The 20953-nt window shown below is 45.8% G+C and overlaps 8 protein-coding genes across 8 annotated transcripts; 5 read left to right on the forward strand and 3 right to left on the reverse strand.

Annotated features, from left to right (window-relative positions):
* Positions 1 to 47: 47 nt before the first annotated feature.
* On the reverse strand, positions 48 to 710 carry GLAREA_01463 (uncharacterized protein; the record flags this gene model as incomplete). Its single annotated transcript, XM_008088679.1, has 2 exons — positions 48 to 550; positions 605 to 710. The coding sequence occupies 2 exons, from the start codon at positions 708 to 710 to the stop codon at positions 48 to 50; spliced, it is 609 nt and encodes a 202-aa protein (XP_008086870.1).
* Positions 711 to 1584: 874 nt separating this feature from the next.
* On the forward strand, positions 1585 to 3111 carry GLAREA_01464 (Thiolase-like protein; the record flags this gene model as incomplete). The annotated part of the gene is made up of 3 exons (XM_008088680.1): positions 1585 to 1739; positions 1796 to 2433; positions 2486 to 3111. 3 exons carry the CDS (start codon positions 1585 to 1587, stop codon positions 3109 to 3111), a joined length of 1419 nt encoding a protein of 472 aa, XP_008086871.1.
* A 1429-nt stretch (positions 3112 to 4540) lies between these two features.
* GLAREA_01465 (uncharacterized protein) lies at positions 4541 to 6375 on the reverse strand (the record flags this gene model as incomplete). Its single annotated transcript, XM_008088681.1, has 2 exons — positions 4541 to 5899; positions 5950 to 6375. 2 exons carry the CDS (start codon positions 6373 to 6375, stop codon positions 4541 to 4543), a joined length of 1785 nt encoding a protein of 594 aa, XP_008086872.1.
* Positions 6376 to 8833: 2458 nt separating this feature from the next.
* GLAREA_01466 (uncharacterized protein) lies at positions 8834 to 10728 on the reverse strand (the record flags this gene model as incomplete). Its single annotated transcript, XM_008088682.1, has 3 exons — positions 8834 to 10466; positions 10516 to 10618; positions 10668 to 10728. The coding sequence occupies 3 exons, from the start codon at positions 10726 to 10728 to the stop codon at positions 8834 to 8836; spliced, it is 1797 nt and encodes a 598-aa protein (XP_008086873.1).
* Positions 10729 to 10902: 174 nt separating this feature from the next.
* GLAREA_01467 (P-loop containing nucleoside triphosphate hydrolase) lies at positions 10903 to 11983 on the forward strand (the record flags this gene model as incomplete). Its single annotated transcript, XM_008088683.1, has 5 exons — positions 10903 to 10956; positions 11016 to 11145; positions 11194 to 11313; positions 11363 to 11587; positions 11634 to 11983. The coding sequence occupies 5 exons, from the start codon at positions 10903 to 10905 to the stop codon at positions 11981 to 11983; spliced, it is 879 nt and encodes a 292-aa protein (XP_008086874.1).
* A 910-nt stretch (positions 11984 to 12893) lies between these two features.
* Positions 12894 to 14689, forward strand: GLAREA_01468 (uncharacterized protein; the record flags this gene model as incomplete). Its single annotated transcript, XM_008088684.1, has 6 exons — positions 12894 to 12993; positions 13044 to 13741; positions 13790 to 14011; positions 14057 to 14113; positions 14164 to 14446; positions 14499 to 14689. 6 exons carry the CDS (start codon positions 12894 to 12896, stop codon positions 14687 to 14689), a joined length of 1551 nt encoding a protein of 516 aa, XP_008086875.1.
* A 2339-nt stretch (positions 14690 to 17028) lies between these two features.
* Positions 17029 to 19221, forward strand: GLAREA_01469 (uncharacterized protein; the record flags this gene model as incomplete). The annotated part of the gene is made up of 1 exon (XM_008088685.1): positions 17029 to 19221. The coding sequence occupies one exon, from the start codon at positions 17029 to 17031 to the stop codon at positions 19219 to 19221; it is 2193 nt and encodes a 730-aa protein (XP_008086876.1).
* Positions 19222 to 19836: 615 nt separating this feature from the next.
* GLAREA_01470 (uncharacterized protein) lies at positions 19837 to 20440 on the forward strand (the record flags this gene model as incomplete). Its single annotated transcript, XM_008088686.1, has 3 exons — positions 19837 to 20016; positions 20070 to 20212; positions 20272 to 20440. 3 exons carry the CDS (start codon positions 19837 to 19839, stop codon positions 20438 to 20440), a joined length of 492 nt encoding a protein of 163 aa, XP_008086877.1.
* Between the last annotated feature and the right edge of the window lie 513 nt (positions 20441 to 20953).

The following is a 20953-nucleotide window of genomic DNA, read 5'->3' on the forward strand; positions in this document are numbered from 1 at the left end:
GGCTGTTGTTTAAACATCGAAAAGTCCGCCATTTCCCACCGTCAAGATCATGTAAGAGATAATGCTAAAAGGGCAAGAATGCAAGTGCTGTGAACTCCAAGATGGACCCAGGGTCCCCCAAGGCCTTTCCCATAAGACTTCTTTTTGCTCGTGACTCGACTCACAGCTCGAACCAGAGGAGCCAAATGGTAGACAGCCAGAGCAGCGGCTACGAGTTTGCTGGTGTTGTCGACGGGACGAATGGCAAATATGAGCGCAATGAGATTTGACGTAAATAAGAGAACCGCATATTGCGCGATGACAGGATGAGCTTGAGGTGCTGGTGCGGAGAGCTGTTCTGATGGATTGAAGAAGAAATTGAGAGACGCGGGAGTTTCGATTATGAAATGGATCCAGAAAGGAAGAGTTGGTAGGATGACCATAGTGGCATTGATGGATAGAAATGATGGATCAATTGTCGGTGAGGAAATGATGACGGGAGAATATAAGAAAGATGTCAGAGCTTTGAGTTCTGAAGCTTCCGCTTCCAGATTGATGAGAGGCGGAGACACTAAATTTCGGCGTTAATAGGGCTACCCTCCTTTTGATTAAGACCGATGATTACCTGAGTGCGGGCCGCACATCAGATCATCACATGCGCACACATCACATGATGTAGGTCCAAAAACGGAAAGTTTCGATTGCTTGGTCCCAGATGCAACCGGGTCCATGAGCGTAAGGCAGCTCGCGGACCAGACGGAGCACGGCCGGCGGAGAAACCTCCATTGCTCAATGATAGCATCAAGGTATCGAGTATGTCACCCGTAAACATGCTTCAAAATACAGCACAAAATATCCCTGCTTATCGTCGACTGATAGGACAATGGTTGAGCGGTTGCTTACATCTACCCCTCGATTCGGTCGAGCTAGAATCTCGCTGCAAAATGAGGGACAAGTCGACAGATGTAGATGCAAAGCAAAGCACACACTTTGTTGGGATGTTTCTTAAAGCCGCACTGGCTGCATATCAATGAGGTAATCCACAAATGTCTAGGAACGAAGCCACTTTTCACCGGCCGCCAGCTGCAAGATCAGGAAAGTCTGACATCGTCCTAGGCCGTGTTGAGGGAGCAACAGCAGATAGTGTTGCAGCCGCTTGCTCTACCTCCCGTCCAATTGGCCTCCTGCAACGCGTTCCTGCAGGCTAGCATTGATTTCCTTCCGCCATCCAAAATGTCCAACATCTGACGATTCAAGATCCGCGTGCCTGCTGCTGCTGCTGCTTCACTTTCTTTTCCAAAATCCACTCTCCCTTCCAGGAACAATCGCTGATCTGCCAAGTAACGATTCCACCTGCCTGGTCAGACTTTCAACCCACGTCATCCTATCGTTGAATAGAACATTTCGTAGGTCTTCGTAACTCGGCCATACTGTATACCTCGGTCGAAAACAGCTTCCGTTTGACGAGTCTACCTTGAGTCAGGCAATTGTCTCTACGCAATCCTCAACAACAATATCTATAGTTACAACATTCACGGAAAGTCATATTCGCATTGCGGAAACAGTTTAACTTCCAATTGTCTACCCAACCCATCACTATACACAATGTCGACCTTATCGGATGCCAGAGATGGGGCGAGTGAGCAATTCCGAGACCTGAATCTCTCAATCACAGGCCTGGGCGTTGAATATCCGCCCTACCTTCTCTCACCTTCAGATCTCGATACTCTCTGCGCCCGTCACTATCCAGATTCTCCAGCGTAAGCTTTCAAAATATCCAATTGAACACTACATTTCTGATATGAATCCTTTACAGAATCCAAAAAGTACGAATGATCAACAACTATACTGGAATTGAGACGCGATCGGCTATTGGTACAGTAGATCACCCAATGGCGAATATGGACCGTGCTCCTACAATCGACGAGCTATGTAAGGTCTTCCTGAAGGATGGAGTCGCATTGGCAATCACCGCTGCAAGGAAAGCTCTACATGAAGCACAATTATCTCCTGCCGATATTACACACGTCGTATCAACAACATGTACAAATAGCGCAAATCCTGGATTTGACCATTTCGTTTGCAAAGGGTTAGGAATTACACAGCCAGTTGAGAAGGTATTATTACATGGAATTGGATGTAGTGGAGGTCTTGCATGTCTGAGAACTGCCGCGAATCTTGCGCTTGGAAGTACCTTCATGGGACGCAAAGCCAGAATTTTAGTAATTGCGCTCGAAATCAGTAGTTTGCTGGTAAGAAGTGAATTGGATAGCGTTCAAGAACTACAAGAGACGAGAATTGGTATCACACTCTTCAGTGATTGTGCTAGCGCCGCGGTACTAAGTAATGGTCTTGGAAAACAAGATCCAGAACCGATATATAGCCTATTAGGTTGGGATCATCGAATCATTCCAGATACGGAGCAAGATTTAGGCTTTGATATCGATCCATTAGGTATGCATTCAATTTTCGAGCTGTGTTGATGCTGCTAATTTGTGCAATTTAGGTTGGAAAGTTGTACTTTCACCTCGAGTCCCCAAATTAACAGGCGCCATTGTCGCTCCTACGTTCAACGACCTTTTAACGACCATCCCAAACCTCCCATCAAATTACCAAAAAGCTTCAGATTTCGACTGGGCTCTTCATCCAGGTGGCGCCACTATTCTCACTGGTGTCGAAAAATCCATGTCTATAACTCCGGAACACATGCGAGCCTCATACGATACATATATCAACCATGGAAATTCTTCTTCTGCGACAATACTTTCTGTCATGGATCGTTTACGACAAAAAGAAATGGACGATTGTGCGCCGGACGGCAAAGTCAAGGATTACGTCGTGGGCTGTGCTTTTGGACCAGGAATCGCAATTGAGATGTGCATGCTGAAGAGAAATCTAAACCATGTACGGAGGGTGTTGGTAGATGGAGATATCACACCACCAATGACAGAGACGGATCCCAGCGACGGAGAAGTTAGCAGGAGTGATACGCCTGTGGATTTGGAAGCTGAGGTCGAAGCTACAAAGGAAAAGGGCGACGTCTTGGAAGAAAAGCTGGAGAAGATACATCCTGAGATTCCCGAGCAAAATGATAGCTTGGCGGAGGCGCTTAATGGAGTTGAGCTGGATTAGAGAGAAAGATATCCAGCAAGGCTAGGAACGAGGATGATTGCGGCAATAACCTGGCCTGGAAACAGACTCGACAGCGTTGATAATTTATCGGCGGCACATGATTGCTCGAACATGACAAGTACGAACTTCGCTTGAACATAGGGTCTGTCCAGCATAATTGAATTCATGGCGAAGGAGTCTTAGAGATACGAAACTCGAATAGCGCACTAATGACGATACGCGCGATCTCCCTCAGCGTTCGTGTGGTTACAAAATGCATACATGCATAATTTGAGCTTTCGTAGAGAATTTGAGCGCTCGATTTGATTACTTCAAACGATACATGAGATGATTCAGATGACTGAAACGGCAGAGAAGAATAATAATTCGAATAAGAGTGTACATAGATAAATTTTATGTGTTTATGAGACATCTGGTCTACTCTTGGCGAACAATAAGTTTTAAAGGCGTACCTGTACTGTAAAATAATCCCAAAAAGGACTTTCCCACACTCCTTGGATCGAAATTTTTATGCTTAACAAAAGGGAGAATGTCATATACTGGCGCGGACGAATCAAGTAATTATAGCGTCTGGGCAGGAATATCATTATTCTCCCACGAGGAACAGAGAGTAAAGAAAACGACCGAGTTAATCCATCGAGGTGAATAGACTCAACTCATCCTCTCTGCAATTCGACATGTACATAGACCTCCTCCCTGTAGAATACTCGATAACTGCGCCTTTTGCATCAGCGAGTGTTGATACTATGCGTCCACTTTTTTTTAAAAAAGCAGGCTCAGCCTTACGACAAGCACCGGAAGATAGTGAACATGATGATGTACCTCTGTTGCACTTCTTTTTTTAAGCGTGCACGTATCTGCGAGTGTGTAGAGGGAGAGCGACAGAGTGGAAGTTCGAAAGAGGGTTGGAGTGCGTGGATGAGGATGGTGGAGGTTTTTAGATTTAGGTTAGGTTGCGTGGTTAGGTTGTGTCATGGGTATGTAAATTCGAAGGAGATGATGTGTTTGTACTCGAAGAGCTCGCGAGTGGGTGGAATAGCGATGGAGTGAGAGTCTGTGAGGGGATGGAGAAGTCGATACAGGTAGTAGCGTTTTAAATGAGTTGAGTGGTTGAGCTAAAGTTATGGCACGTGTGAGTGGCTCGTGAGTAGGCTAAGATGGTGTAATTTTACTGAATGAGGTTTTCTTTTTTTCTTTTTCTTTTCTCGGGGAGTATGAGATGCTGGTGGATGGATGGATGGATGAAGAATGAAGTTTCAATACGATGCGCATCGATTGAGAGAATTGTATGAGGTGGAAATGGTAATTATTGAATAATAGATAGGTATCATTGTATATGGAAATCTATACAGAGTTTCCCTCCCCGCAAAGAAAGATTTTCCTTGTCCCCAAGACACCACGCTAATGACACCAAAGTAATATAAGAGATCTATTCACTCTTCCTCCTCAACCCCAATCCCAACCCCACACCAAAAGCCCTCTCACTCTCTCTCTGAGTCCCATCAGTAGTAGCCCTCCTCCCTTTCGCCTTCCTGGTAAAAGTCCGTTTCATCCACCCCCTAACCCCCGAACTCTTCCTTCTCCCCTTCTCCTCCTCCTCATCGTCACTATCAAGACCAACATCACTCCCCGCCCACGAACACTCGCATGCGCCATCACCACGCGCAAGACGGCACAGACCGCAGACGTCGGAGCCGTTCCATTCCTCGCGCAGGTGGCTGGTGCGGTAGGTGAGGCTTTCCATGGATGAGCGGTCGTAGTTGGAGAGACTGAAGGAGGATGCGCTGCGTGAGCTTGGACGCGTGGAGTGGGATGTGCGCGGGGGTGGACCGTCGGATTTCAGGGTTTCGTAAGAGATGGCATAGGGTGTGAGGTTTAGGGAGGCGGTGAAGTAGTCGTAGTTGTCGTCTGCGTACGAGGTGGTGAGAAATTTTGGACGCTTTTGAGCAGAGAAGGGTGAGGTTGGGGTTGGAGAGCTGATTTTGGGCGGTGATGGGTTGGTGTTTGTGTATGAGTAGGGTTTGGAGTAGTTTGGCATGTTGAAAACATAGGGTTTTAGAGGTGTGGTTGTTGTTGGTGATTGACACGGAGAGTTGCGCGACACAATGAAGGGTGCGCTCATAGAGGAGCAAGATGAGTTTTTGCTATGGCCGTGAGATGGGTTGGTTATGGGTGATATGGGTGAAGGTGGTGTGACTGGAATGAAGGGCGCGCTTTCTAGGCGAGATGAGGTGGAATTTGCGGATCTGGATCGCAGAGGCGATCTAGTTGGGATTGGTGGAGTTGTCTCAAGCTGTGGAAATAGGAGATTCGCTTGTGGTATTTCTTGTAACGGTTCTGCTAAAGGCGTGAATTCGAATTTTTCTGCTCGAGTGGAGCTTGCGGGGGTGTTCTCTTCATAATAGCTTCTGAAGAATTGATCGTTATTCGTGTTATCTGGGGCACCTCCATGCTTAACTTCACCCTCGGAAAGAACTGGAGTTTCTGGTGGCGATGGCAAGAGAAATGATTGTACAATGACCCGGAGTGATGGCCGTCTCTCACTCTTCAAGTCATCAGCCTCGAGCATGGAGCCACAAGACATAGCAGTGGTCTGTCCGAAGATAAAACAATCATCATTATCCTCAATCTCGTCTCCGAAAGTTCCCCGTCTAATTATTGGAGCATCGGCTCTCAAAAATGTGGTATCTTCGGTTGGAGATACGGCGGATGACAGTGAGGGGCAGTCATCTGGTACGTCTCGGATTTCGATAGTAATCTGTGATTGCGCGTTTTCGTGGACAGATTCCTAGTTATGTCAATAATATTCCAAAGAAATATGATGTTTAGTCATTATACCTCATCATCCTCTTCTTGATCTATCATCGACCTAATTTGCTCCAGTGTTTGGTTCATTTCATACACTCTGAACTCTTCTGCAGCCTTCCTTGAATTTTCTCTGCTGCTTGCTAACCACCTTTCTTGGAAGAGTAGTATCCATTCTGCCGAAAGACAATCCAGTTGCGAAGGGTGCTGATCCGAAGTGTTGTCTTGGTGAGCCTTGCAACGAGCTCGACTTGCTAATTCCTCAATATGCTTCGATACTGTTGCATGGTCCATCGACATATTCATCGCGTCGAGAATGGAAACCATTGCTTCGCGATCCTCCAAATCAACCAAATTTTGGCATCCGTAATCAACGGAGTCCTGATCAATTACGCAAGTAAAAGAATCAAGCTCCGGATTGATGTTCAATGTATCCCGCAAGTCCCAAGTGACAGCCATGATAGCAAATTATCTAGGCAGGAAATGTATTATTATTAAATGAGAGGGCGATAACAAACATGTACAAAAGAACCTCTGGTCCGACTTGCATTATCTCATTGTGGGGGTAGAAGATATAAGTATCAGATCAAAATCCGTCCTGAATCCTATTCATAGCGTCGATCGCACAGAGCTATTAGACGTGAAGCAGATATACAGAGGAAAGGTAAGCCGAATACCATAGCCTCAGGTGTAATCTGTATCAAAAAAGCAGAAGGTGCATGAGCATGCGGGTACCGGGCGGAGTCGAACCGCTCTGTCATGGCCAGTACACTTGTACCTCTTGACGAACATTCTCTCGCTTACTAGCGATCTTGCACAGCCAGTCTCCATTAGATATCTCGGCCACTGGCGAAGCAGCCTGCTACACCCTTCTGCTGTCATGGGAAGGTAGTGGGGTACGGCTCCGTCTCAAAATGCTACCGACTCCAACTGGCCAATTCTTTCCGTCCCAGCAGGATTTACCCGGCGGCACGGGGGCCATGTGCTGGGCCTGAGAGCACGATCCTGAGATGCAAGCCATGAGCTCTGAACGACTGCTTTTTGGGAGAGGCTGTGGTCCTGTGGAACCTGTTGTGGACGAGCACTGCCGGTATGTAACTGGTGGCTTGATGGTGCAAAACTTGGGGTCGAGAAAATCGATATGCATTTAGCAGAACTGCCGATCCCGTCGCGACAGACAGTGTCACAATGTGTGAGCTTCGGACCCGGAAAGACAGTTGCTGATCAAGCAGTATAGAAACGCCAGAAATAGTGCCTAAACAATAATGGTTTAAAAGTTCGAATATTGGTTGGTTGTGTTGGGTTGTTGTTGGGCCTCGAAGATGAGATGTTATTTCCGTGATGAATGGAGCTTCGGGGTTGCACAGGATTTGGACCTGGCAGTTTTTGGATACCGTCAGCATGCACCATTGGGGCGATGAATAAATGGATTTCACAAAGGCGCTACAGGATGACCATGATGGATTGGATCGATGACCGAGACGTAGCCTCATTCGATAGAATGATGATTGATGTTGGAGGAACAAATGTTTATCCCCGCAGAAGTGAGGACCTTGACAAGACATCAAGTCGAAACGACTTGGATCATGCACGTGATATCAACAACACATCCACTCTGGCTTTTTCCTCCGTCTTTCTTTCACAAGCTTTGTTCTGGTTTCAGATAGGGATTTGATTTCTATCTGTCTTATTGAGAAAGGCAAAACTTAGTTTAGAATTAACTCATGCCAGCACCTTCGTAAGTTCTTCGAAATGCTTTAGAGCATTGCTGCCATTGCCCGAACTTTTTCTTGAGAAAAATTTCAGAAGGAAGGGCATATTTCAATCAGCTCACGTCAAAACCCAGAAACCAACTTTTAGCTCTAATGTGCCGTCAATCATGATCATTAACTCTATTAACTATGGGGAGAAATTTGGGAATCAGGATGCGTCGCGAGTTTTCATCTTGACGGACATAAGCGAGTTCTATGAAATCTCCATTTCTGGTCGGTGTCATATCTTCAATAGCTAGGATAAACACGTAGACATACTGGTCTTCGAACGAATAGAACAACACGTTTCTTAGTTTCCCAAACAAGTCGTCAAATCCGAAAGCAGATTCCCCTTCGAGAACCAGCAGATGGATTTCAGCAAGTTACCTTCCCGCGGCTATTCCGCAGGATGCGAATCGATGACATACAGTAAGCCAAACAAAACTTTTCCCACAACCAATTACCACGCTCCATATCATCAGATGAAACTATGTTTCAAGCACCGAATCCAATCATCTATCGCTGACGGAGAAAACAACACCTGAAACAAGAACATCGCAGGATCGATGTACAAGTAAGCTTCCAGACGGGTCGTACCTTTCACTTCCATTAGACCCCTAATTTTCCATCGCTCATCCTTCGACAACCCTATGAGCGTTACTAAGACCAATGATTTGATCCCAGCCGTCATCGCGCGTCAGCGTCGATTTGTTTCGACTTTAATGATCCGGCGGCAATATTTATGACTGCATGTCCAACGGCATCGGCGAGCGAGCTGTTGGTGGTGATAAGAAGAGTGGCTGTCAGAGGGGGATTGTGGTGGCCATTGAAACCATTCCGTGGATAGTTGTGAATGCCGAGAGGATTGGCGGCACAACGAATGGTAGAGATAACTGTCGAATCATGTTACGAGGTGTTGGCGACAACTAAACATCAATCAAATGTTACTATTGATGAGCTTCGGCAACCTGTCTGCGATGCCTAAGCCTCCAACGCTCAGTCATTGTGTGACAAGAAATGAGGCAATTTACACTGCAAAGATGCCTAGGTTCAGAAACTGTTCAGCAGTCAAGATACTCGTCTTCAGGTCTGTTCCGATAATTTGGCACTGATGAGAAATGAAAGAGAATTTGATAAGTTTCGTGACGAAGGGAGAAATATTATTTCTAAGATCTGAACAGTTTCAACCCTTCCTCTTCAACTGACATGGCATCATGGTCTTCCTCGTTTTGAATATCCTCTCCAAGAGTCATCTTCTGGCCTAGGAGAGTTCCGAAGAACCTATCAATGGCGTGGGGCTCCCACGAGCCTCTATCCTCTGGCGCCATGAAATTTTGCAACTTCTCGTGAACAGTAAATCGCATTTTGCGACCTTTGCTGGCTTTAGTATCAACAATCTTCTTAGTTTTCGCTTCCTTGACAGCCGCCCACTGCAAAGCATTTCCGTTAGCAGCAGCCGCAGCTGGTGCGTTTAGAGACTCGACCCGTCTCTGGTCAACAAGCTCTTTAAGAAGTAGTTGGTAGAAATTACCATCATCGTATATGTTGGAGTCTTCAACAAGCTTCTGATCTCTTTGGATTGGTGCACATGATCTAGGTATTTTCGTTTTCCGTATTAAGTTCTCAGAGCCGGCCAGCTGGTCTTGTATAACTGAGGTGATAGATTGCGTTGCACTAGGGTTGAGTTTCCGTGTTAATGGTAAAGCGGTTGTACCACGAACCTTAGCAGACCATTTTTCCAAAGTCGTTTGTCGAACATCAATCATTTCCAGCTCGGAGCGCTGCATCTTCTCCCATATTGTACTCGAGGGAGTTGAGATATCAACGCCCCTTTTGCGCTTTTTACTAGGCTTAGAACCGTTCTTCGCTCTCGATAGCTCATCTCGAAGGCTGTCCAATGTATTCCATAGTTTTAATGCAGCTTCCTCTGCAGCCTCATACGGCTGGTTCCCATCAATGTCTTGACAATCAACGGCTGCCATGGAGTTTGTCGCGACCAACGCCTTTTGTAAAACCATACGAACACTGAGAAGCGAGTCAAAAGCCTTCCTTTGCTCCTTGACCGCGTTCCCTTTATCAGCATCGGCCTTTGCAGCTTGAGATATTGTCGCTACGACCGCCTGCTGTTCTTCATTCATGATTTTGCGAAGTTCCTCTCGTCTTGTATTTTCATCATCGTCGTGATCGTCTCCATCCACTTCAACATCCTCATCGCTTTGCTCCTGTTCCTGATCGCTTTCCTCTGCATTCTCTTCGCCATTACTAGAGTCACTTTGTAGTTCGGCATCCTTATCGATCGAGGAACGACTAGAGCTAGTAACACTCCCAGCAGATTTCTCATCGGGGTACTGGCGTGCAGTTGAGAAGACTTCGTCCTCGGAGTCATCATCGTGCTGGTCAGCTGTATCCAATAAATCCTCGTCAGAACCTCCATCTCCAGATGCACTGTCTTCAAGTTCCGCCTCATCGCTATCTTCTGACATGAAGTCGGCTGCCTTTGGCCTTATACCAATATTCTTAACATCTCTAGGCTTTCCGCTTCCTCGGAAGGCAAACTTTTCAAACTTTCCCGAGTCGCTCTCTCCAAATGCAGCATCACTGTCTATGTCACCATCCTCATCCTCAACATCCAAAACTGAGTCATTCGGATCGGCGTACGTAGCTTCCTCGTCATCCATATCCGAGTCGTGTTGCGAAGATGCATCGCTTTCATTGTCTAGTAGGGCTTCCCGACTTATTCGAGATCCAGCATATTGAGGACCCAAAGATATCTGTTCTGGTTTCCGTAGTTTACTTTTACTATGAATGAATTAGATGTGAACTCAGGAAAACGTAGAGGGCAACCGACCTGACTTTGGTATAATGTTCTGTAGCAGCGACTTCGTTGTCGCTGTCTTCGATTTCGCTGTCTTCACCACTTAGAGGGGCATCGCCTTCCTCTGGATCAAAGTCTGCGACAGTTAGAACAGTTACGATATAATAAATTCCGAGTTTTAATACCTTGGGGACGGCGATCTGCTATCTCAGCAAACTGCTGCGCCCGAGACTTTTGTTTTCCCATTGCGAAAAAAGATGTTGCACAACTAGATCGCAACTTGTAACGACAAAATAATACCCCGAAGAATAAAAAAAATAGAGCTTGAAATCTTGGCATGCGGGAGCGGCGCCGGTCCCACGTCACCGATAAAGCTCCGACATATGACCTCGGAACATCGTTTGGAGAGCTTCAACAAACATGAAACCACGATTATTTTCGACCTTGCGTTGCTTGCAACATGAGAATCCCTTGGTAAGCTGGAGAATTCTGCCAAAAATAAAATCAGGGTTTTAATGCTGATTTGGACACAGGGCCTACCCAAAAGTGGCACTATTCCGCGTATGCAACGTGGGTTGCCAGAGCGGAGGGCCATAAAGGATGTCAAGAAAGTAATTGCTGTTTCGTCTGCGAAGGGCGGTGTTGGAAAATCTACGCTCGCTGGTCTGTCTGTACTCAATGATACAAAACTATCTTCTGACAGTCGTGTAGTAAACCTTGCGCTTGCCTTTGCACGCCTGGGGCTGCGAAGTGGGATTCTCGATACGGACATCTTTGGTCCTTCCATACCTACCCTATTGAATCTTTCCGGAGAGCCACGATTATCTTCGAGTCAGTCGTTCTTTCATGAAATTGTACGAAACGAGTTTGACATATGTAGACAACCAATTGGTACCTTTATCAAATTATGGCGTAAAGTCTATGTCGATGGGTTATCTGGTCGGGGATGCAGCTCCTGTGGTTTGGCGTGGTCTTATGGTCATGAAAGCTTTACAGCAGCTCTTACATGAGGTTGAGTGGGGTGGGTTAGATGTGCTTGTACTTGATCTACCTCCTGGGACCGGAGATACACAGTTGACTATTACTCAACAAATTGTGCTAGATGGTATGCATACTCCATCTGTCCTCGAAGCACTCGACTAATAAGTCAGGCGCCGTGATAGTATCGACTCCTCAGGATATTGCCATGAAAGATGCTGTGAAGGGAATCAACATGTTTAAAACGGTCAAAATTCCAATATTGGGCATGGTACAGAACATGTCACTCTTCACCTGTCCGCATTGTCAAAATAGTACGCATATCTTCGGCGCTCGTTCTGGTGTCACACACGCTTGTGAAGAGTTTGGGATACCATTTTTAGGGGACATCCCATTACACGCCAGCATTTGTGATGATGCCGACAAGGGGAAACCAACAGTAGTTTCGGAGCCTGAATCTGTGAGAGCACTGGCTTTCATGGATATTGCGACAAACGTCGCCAGAGGCATTAAGCTCTTATAGACAGGCATGCCATTGGTTTATATGCTCAATGTGCCCGAGCCGAAGATGTAAGATAGGCGATGTTCATGTCAAGGAACCTTGCGGACAATCACCGCGATGAAGGCTTGGAGACTGACTGTTATATCTATTTGTGCCCTGCTTCGGTTCGTAAAGGCCCAAATACCATTCAATATCAGGCGAATTCGCAGAGTGCTTGAATGATGTTCTCAAACCTATTAAGCAGATACATGGCGCTAAGAATGTGTACAATTCACGCAAGACATACAATTGCGCAAGTTTCAGCCTTTCCTCGCTCAGTATTCAGCCAAAGATGGTGTACATATCCCGCCAATGTACCTAATTGGCAACGTATTTATCTAGTTAGGTGGGTACCCAGGTGCTTAGTTGGCTGCTGCAGGTGATTGGGATACCTTAGCCCGGGATGTTAGCGAATTTGAGGTCTTCCAGCTTTGCCAAGGCTGCAACGCTTCTGTCAAATCCAGGCAAGAAACTCCACAACGCGTGTATCGTTAGAGGTGATCTTGTATCATTTCTCAGCGGATGTACTTCACTTTTGTAGTCGTACTATTTCACCTTTCCCTGGTGATTTCAATTTATACTTCGGAAGTCTATCTCTTATCTACCACTCCTTCCTTCTCACTTCGAAGACTTCAATTCTCCTTCGGCAACACCATTTAGTCTACTTATCTATCTTTGCTCTCAATATCTTCAATTTTATCAACCAACGCAACCTATCTTTTGCGCGTTACCACCCAGCAATCGCGGTATTAAATCCGGCCAATGCCATCTGTTGTCGACTGTCGCAAGGCAATATATCAACTTCAACAAGTTGTATTCGGAGGTTCAAATCATCACCCCAACCCAATCTACCTGTTTGGCGCAGTAGATCGCGGTAGGTGCTGTCCTCAAAATGATACCGTCAACAATTATCATCTTCGCCTTTTGCCCGATGTTCACCGTCGCCTTCAATTTCTTCAAGCATACATCGGTAGCGAATATTCCAGAAGATGGTATGTTGCTGAGCAGTTTCTTTCGAAGTCGTTTGCTAATTGAGACGAAGACCAGAAAGATAAGACACTGTTGCCGGACAATATTAAGGTTGATATGACGATATCCTATTCTCGCAAACCCGAGTTCTACAACAAGGCAATGCTTGAGCTCAAACGCTTAGAAGATGAGCCAATGTGTCATCGCCTAGCTGCTCACCTTCTCATGAATACCTGCCGAGGATTGCAAGATATCAACGAACAGACACTACAAACGACGAAAGCAAAAATGCAAAGGAACCACGTGGAAAGTTTCGCAGCGGCGTTGACACTTTGCGACATGGAAGGTGTTAATTGGGAGATACCAGACGCTTGTGTGCCGCTTTCTAGCTCGGTGATGCATCGCACAATCGAGGAAGATAAAACCACATTAGTCGTACCCTCTGAGCAGGTTCAGGCTTGTTTGACTACTCTTTCTAAAGATCATACGCACTGGATGACATGGCTGCATCGTCGAGATTCGGCTCTGTTATTCTGCAGAGCTGCGAGCATAGATATGGATAAGGATCAAATGTTTGAAACTCAAAAGCTGCTCGTCAAAATCATGACAGATTTTGCGAAAGAACTAGACATCGAGTTGACTCTCCTGAAGGTAAAACTGGAAGGACAGACCAGAGAGGCAGATCAGTTCTTTCAGGAATTCATGGAGCACGCAAAACAAATGAAGTCAAGATTTCAGGGAACAATGGATCATGTTTCCAAAGACGTCAAGGTGAGTGAATCTGGATTTAGTACTATTATCATTAGCTAAGTTCTGCAGGTAGTAGCATCTTCGATCGCGTCTATAAAAGACAGTGGTCTCGATATACAACGGTTTCTACAATCTCTGTTTCAGACAGCCGTAGCAGGTCATGCGGAAATGGCCGCTAAGCAGGAGGAGTCGCTGGCAGTCTCCACCCAAAACATGCAAACACGTTTAGGAAGTATTAATGATATGGCGGAAAGAGCCGAAACGTATGCCGTGGTCATGGGTAGAGCTATGGTGAGCACGGCTGTCCAGAATAATGAGCAATCTAATTAAAGATAGGAACACCTTTCATCGAGGCTAGAAGTATTAGCAGACCAACAAGAGGATATGGAAAAGGTGAGTATCTCTTCCTAACAAGTTTGATGTCCATACTCATCGTCTTACAGAAGTCGCAATCGGTACTCGTGGCGCTAGCCAATGCTACAGATCTGTTCTATATGCATGCCGAGCAACTCGAGAAGGCAAGTTTCACTGCGGCCAAAATTCATGACAGCTTGGGAAATGTTGCGACAATAACGGATTTCATTTCAAGCTACACAGACATGTTACATGTCGGTGGCTCTTGGGGGGACTGGGCGATCCGGGCTTTTAGTCCTCCTAGTGCGATCATGATTGGGAGTTACGGTCTACCTCCTAGCTTATTTCGCAATGTCTTCTTGTTTATTGCAGGTTCGTTATTGGAGAGATATCTAGCATGAGTTAGCTGCTGACAATTTATAAGGAGCAACGACTGGCGAAGTCATAGTGCTTCTTCGCAGATCAGGCGATTGGAGCTGGTCTTATGACAGCTTCGTCCCTTCGACGTTTACCCAACTCGCTCGAAAACATATCAACCGCGAAAAGCTTCAAGCGAACAATGACATAGAGGATTCACAAATCAACTCTTTGATCGTACATTTTGACACGAACTGAGAAATCTGTTACGCAGCACAGAGTATCCGGAACTGTACCGAATACTTCTTTATCGGTATTTAGAATCAAGCATAACCCAAAAACTCAGTATCGATACATATACGATTAGGGGTCGTACAGATGGAATGTGAGGTTAGCTGGAAGAAACTTTTCACAAAGGCTTGTTCCTTCCAACAGTCGCGTATCTATAAAGGGTCGATTTCAACGAAAGAAGACGGTGAAATGACCGGGGGGATGTCTATGAAACAATTGCAACGATATATTGGGATGGCAAGGATAGCTTGAGCGAGGACATAATTATGACTTGTTGCTTGGGGAGCATTGGAGTGGGAATAAAGTATCATATGGACATGGGAATTATTATATCTAGGGACCAAAGCTTGGCATTTTCTACAGTTTTAGCTATGGGGCATATACCTGATTACCAATAAAATTTAGATTGACTTTGTATGAATATAAATCCATTTAGTTCCGCGTGGCTAATGCAAAGCCCTGTAAGGGTGCATTTCAGCACTTTCAATTTTTGCCTCCACTTCAGCAGTCGACGAGAAAACGGTCCTTCACTGTTACCAATATACCATCTTGTAAGATAAATATCTCAGAATCGAATTGCCAGATGCTCAGCGAGCATCACATTTGGCACCGATGCCAACGACGCTCGCTATACCAAGAGGGTTCGGGAAGGCTAGCCCGGCTGCAATTGGGAAAATAGGCCGGATTAAGCTGAGAGAGGGATTTTGGCATTCGGTCGTTCCGCTACTGTGAGGTTTTCAGCATTTGTGTCAGGCATCAGAATAGAACTCCTTACACCCCGAAACGACATTTCAGGTCTTTGCAGAATACCAGCAGTTTTGCTTTTTCTTCGTCTTTGGAGAAGTAAAAGCATTCACCATCAGCATAGGAGTATATTACTTCATCGCCGTCGTCTTCGTCGCCATAGATGGCCGTCGCGGCCTAATACGTTAGGTGACTGAGAAGGGAGATTGCGAAAGCCACTTTACCGGAGACCCAGTAAAACATGCTCCAAGCAATTTGAAGTATGTCGGTCGGAGATTTTTGGGAAGGTTCGCGAAGCTTAAGGCGAAGGTGGGTATAAGTTGTGCTAGGGTTGGGGATAGAAGGATGATGGGAAGCATAGAAATTAGCTTCATGATGGCGGTCAAGTATTTCGAGATTTATGCTAACGAAGAGGTTTATTGAGGGCAATGAACCGTGAATAAGATGGAGAATAGAGGTAGAAGATAGCCATATTGCAACATAGCGATGGTGTCCTCTTATAGAACTCTTCGTGGGATATGTATCTCCTTGGTCCTATGCCATGAAAATCTTACCCACAACAACAAGAAAGGAAGGCCAATTGTGGCACCCTTTAGTGGGTACGAAGAGGTGGTTGTAATACTTGACTGAACAAAACAATTATGGTTATTCCATTGTGCAACGTACTACTCGGAAATTTTCAAGAAAGCTACTGGCCAGAGAGGCAGACATCTGAGAATATCGGCGAACAAGAGTTCAAAATCTGCCTGATGATCTCTGTTTTTCATGAATGAGGCTTGAACTTGTGTAAGCTGTATATGTCCATGGGGAAGTAAATAAGAAAAGAAAATGGCCGCATCGATGGAATGATACCGCCTGTGGAAGGCAAGTGGAATGACTGTTTTGGCTTGAAGCATTCCCATTCTTCTCTTCAAAACTGCGAACTTTCTTTCCAGCTCTTGCTAATCTGTCACTACTGGTTAGACGCTAGAAGCAACAGCAACACCGTGGTTTCAGCTACGAGGTTCAACAACTCTTTCAGAACTTGAACCGAGGGAAAACCAAGGTTTCTAAGCAAGCAGATATTCCAGCACGATCAATCAAAAACCAAATAAAAATAGCCAACAAAGCATATCTGATACTGGAGCACATTGGCAATGTATGTGGCTTTAATGATATTCAAATGTAAGATGAAGTTTTTAACACATAGTGAGAGTGTTGTAAAAAGTAAAGAAGAACGAGGGAAAAAGCGACCCGATTCGACGAACTTTCTCATGTCCTGCTAGACTCCTACTTGAATATGTCATGAATGCAGTGAAGATAAGGTTTCCAGGAAGTAAGAGGTAGTAATGCTTTACATTTCAAACAAGATTTCGATTGTGCTACGCAGAAAGAAGATGAAAAGAACGATGCACGATCAGCCAAACGAAGTCGTCAATTTCTCACGTGATCGCGCCTCGAAGCGCGACGGAAACCCCGCGTCCCTGACGCGCTACATCATCACCATCAACAACCAATAGCATGCTGTCCCCCCAAATTTCACTTCGGATTCCACCATTTTGCTGAAAGCGACACGATGCAGGATGCCGGCTTTCCAGCGGACGTTCAACCTCATTCCCGCAAACCCCAGCAATGTCACGGCGAAACCTCCTATGACCAGCAAAGCTGCGAAGAAAGCATACTTGAAAGCCAACCGTGGACCACGAGTGTCGCGCGCCGAGCAGCGGCGTCTTGAAAAGGAGGAGCTAGAGCAGCAGAAAAGAGAGTACGAGAAGGAGCGCAATGCTGCGAGAGCGAAGCTTGCAAGGGAGAAAAAGGCTGCAAAACTTGCCGAGGAGAAGGAGGAGAGGAGGAAGTTAGGAATACCGGAGCCAAATCGCTTTGTGAGAGCAAGCCAACCGACGATTTCGATGTTTGCGAGGCAAGCAGGGAAGCGAACATGGCAGCAGATTGAGATGGACAGCCTAGCTGAGGAGTCGGAGGATACATTAGGGGAAGAATTGCTACCACCTATGGAAAAATCAGTCGATCAGCCGCCGGCAAAACGAGTTGCTGTAGAGCAGGACTCTGAAGATGAATTTGGTTGTTTTCCATCGATGTCCCAGGCTGGAGATCTGCTTGAGATAATCAATAGCTCTAACGCTTCGATACCGAAAAGGAATACCATTTCTAAGCCTTCCTCGAGCTTGGTAGATCATGCTTCCCAAGGGTCTTGGGCGGTCCCAGCCATACAAGAACCTGCCCTACTCAGGGACGAAGATGAGATCGTAAATGCTATAGATATCAAATCACGGCACGATCCTCTTGATTCGCTACGAAGAAAAAGAGGTCCTCTTATACAGAAACCATCTATGGGACCGAAGAAGTCACAAGAATTACCGAAACGCAATGCTAAGCAGCTTTTTGATGAGAATCTTATCTCTTCTCAGGAACTCCTTGAATTGGTGACTACTCAGGTGCATTCGGAAGCTGCTGAAGCAGAAGCTAAATGCGACCCTGTGACCGGCACACCAGTCTTACAACATCCGCCTGAATTTGTGGTCACAGAAAAAAGCATCAGCCCAAAAGACAATGGCCAAGGTACTGGCAGCACAATATTGGCTAGAAGTCAGGCGCGTGGTACGCCTGATAAGGCTAGTCTACCTCTAAAGCATACGGTTCAAAAATCCCCAGTCATCTCTCCACGATCGAGACCTATGCAGACACCATCTCCGACGTCAAGATTACCTGTCGATACAGCCGTTTGCTCAAAGCAGGCAGTCACAAAGCCTGTCACGAAACAGCCAGTTAAAAGCATGCCACCACCCCCCGTACCTGCGAAGAGTCGAAAGCCAATATACCTACCAAATCCTAGTAGCTTAAGGCTGACACATCTGCGTAATTTGGGTAAGAAGAATGATCGACAAGCTGAAATCCTACCACCAACCGCGACCCAGCTATTCTTGGAGAACAATCTCGACGACTTTTTTCCTAGTCCTAGTCAAGAGGCTAGAGAATTACTAGATGATATTGAGGACTTTCCATCTAACACGCAAATCGCAAAAGAGATAAGCCCTATTCGATCAGCGCTGTGTTTTAAACCGAGCCTCGAGCCTATCGATGACTCGTTCGCAGACCTGTTCTCCACTCAAGATTTCGCGTCTTCGCAAGAGTTGCTTGAAATTACTACACCCAGCCGCCCGCCGCCTGCAAGATCAATGAGTAAAAGATCTTTTGTTACTTCTACCTCAGCTAGACATAGTGCAGTAACGCGAAGTCGTCTGCCACTGCAGTCTAGTAGTGGTAATGCCGGACACCCAGGATTCACAAATAACACTTCGCAGTCCAGAGGCCGTCATCATAATTCTTCAGCGTCCAAAGCCTCATCTCGGGCCACAGAGAATACTCCACGATCTCTGCAAATAGTTTACGCTCCTAAGCCCGACGTTCCCTCGCCTCGTCCGAAGACGATAGAGTATAAACATCAAAAGGACGTAATGGTACTGCATAAGCCACCTCCGGTACCACCAAAGATTCCCTTGGACCCCAAACATAAAAGGCGTTTTTTCCAGGAAAAAGAGGAAGATTTAGTTCAAGCTGCGATCTATGAAAGCAAAAAAGTAGAGTGCAACAGAAAGGCGCAAGAAAAGGTGCGAGAGGCACAACAAGAAGTAAAACGAGCAGCACCAGCAGTTACTACGAGGAGTGGACGAACTCTGCAGCGAGTACAGAGCAACGTAACAGATTACGATGACGATGATTTTATTAGTTCACAAGATTTATTGGCTTTATGTTAGCGAGAACTTCAGCATTAAGAGATGGGTTTAGGGTTTAGGGATCAGGTTTATTTATTTCAGGCATACATAAAGGAGTATTGGCATAACCATTTTCTGCATTGATCAGGGTGGGATTGGTGGATGGAATTAGATACCCCAGCATAAAGTGGATAGGATTACATGAGGATATAGATAAATATTTAGATTGAGAAGTTGTTATACCTATCTCTACTCGAGCGTATTAACTTTACTGCCTGACCCCAATATAGATTTTAACCAGCCCAACAACAGGCTTACTCCACATGTCTATGAGTAGGCGTCAGCCAGTGACTATATCTTAGTTGCCAATCATGAACTTGGTCGCGTCATAGTCTCATATTTTCTTTTCCATGTCCAACCCTAAAGCAAGTTCTCAACCCTACAAGTTACACGACTTCAGCTCAAATGACGCTGAACTAGAATTTACTTTTTTGTGTCCTCCTCCCTTGGGGAATTGAGCAAGGGGCCAAACCAGATACTCAGTATTCCCTATAAATTATGAGCCATCTCTCACCACTTCTCGCTGCGTTCAAGTTTCGACAAACTTGATCCGGTCACCCAAAAAAAAAATTGGTATAGCGAGCAACCCATCTCAACATGAAATTCATCTATCTATCACCCCTCCTCCTCGCCCTCACAGCCGCCCTCCCACAACCACCCAATCCTATCCTCTTTCTCAACACGATAACCACCGCCGCAAACATCCCACCCAACCTCCAAGCAACCTACTCGACTCTCCTCGCAGCGTGCAATGCAGAAGCGGCTAACAGTCCAACTGTAAGAAACCCCTTTCTCACACACACACAATCCATCGCTGACCCCAACCCCAGTACGTCGCAGTCCAATACGCCAACCGCCCCGACCCAGTCTTCTTCGACTATGGCGAATGTTACCCCTACGCGCTGGGCAACGACAAAGCTATGATAGGGGTTTTCTGTCGCTCGGTAACGTGTTTTGATTTCACGACAGACAGGTGAGCTACGACATTTTCATAATTGTGCCTTCAGTATGCTGAATGGACAATTTATCAAGTGCCAATAACCCCTGTGGAACGGTGAAGATACCGCTCGGTGTTACACTCCCTCAGGATGTCGCTCTGATAAATCCGCTGGGTGTTGTCGGATATGTTGGGACCGGAGCAGTGTGTTATAAACCTTTGTTATCACTGCCGAGGGATACCAACTCGGTTGAGAGTGCATAAGAGAACATAAACGATGAATAGGTAATAGTGGTAAGTTTGTTGCGGAGGAGTGCGACAATGAAAACTTGAAAGAGGAAGGCGACCACGTGCCAAGTTTAGTTTAGAAGCCATATTTATGCAGAGCGGGGCGTCTGAGAAATGAAGCGACTATTTTCTAGGCACATTTAAGAGCATCTGACTCAGTGAAATTAATTCCTCACGACGATAGTTGGAAAAAGATTCAATAATATTCTAGATCCAAAGATGCTTCACAACACGTGTAGCACTTGGCCTAAGGGGTATGTAAACTAACTAAAGAAAAATGATAATCTGACAACAATCTATGAGAACATCAAATCTGCACTAGTCTGCGCTCATTTGATCTAACCCATCTTGTTACCAGATACATCTGAATCCGACAAAGGGGTATGTTGAAAATGAAGAATTTATCCTTCCCATAACACAAAATACCTTATATAACCATTCCCTTATTCTCACGCCCTTCCATGCAATGCTTTTCCCCGCTTCATCAAT

Source organism: Glarea lozoyensis (genome assembly GCF_000409485.1).
Source record: "Glarea lozoyensis ATCC 20868 chromosome Unknown GLAREA7, whole genome shotgun sequence".
NCBI lineage: Eukaryota > Fungi > Ascomycota > Leotiomycetes > Helotiales > Helotiaceae > Glarea > Glarea lozoyensis.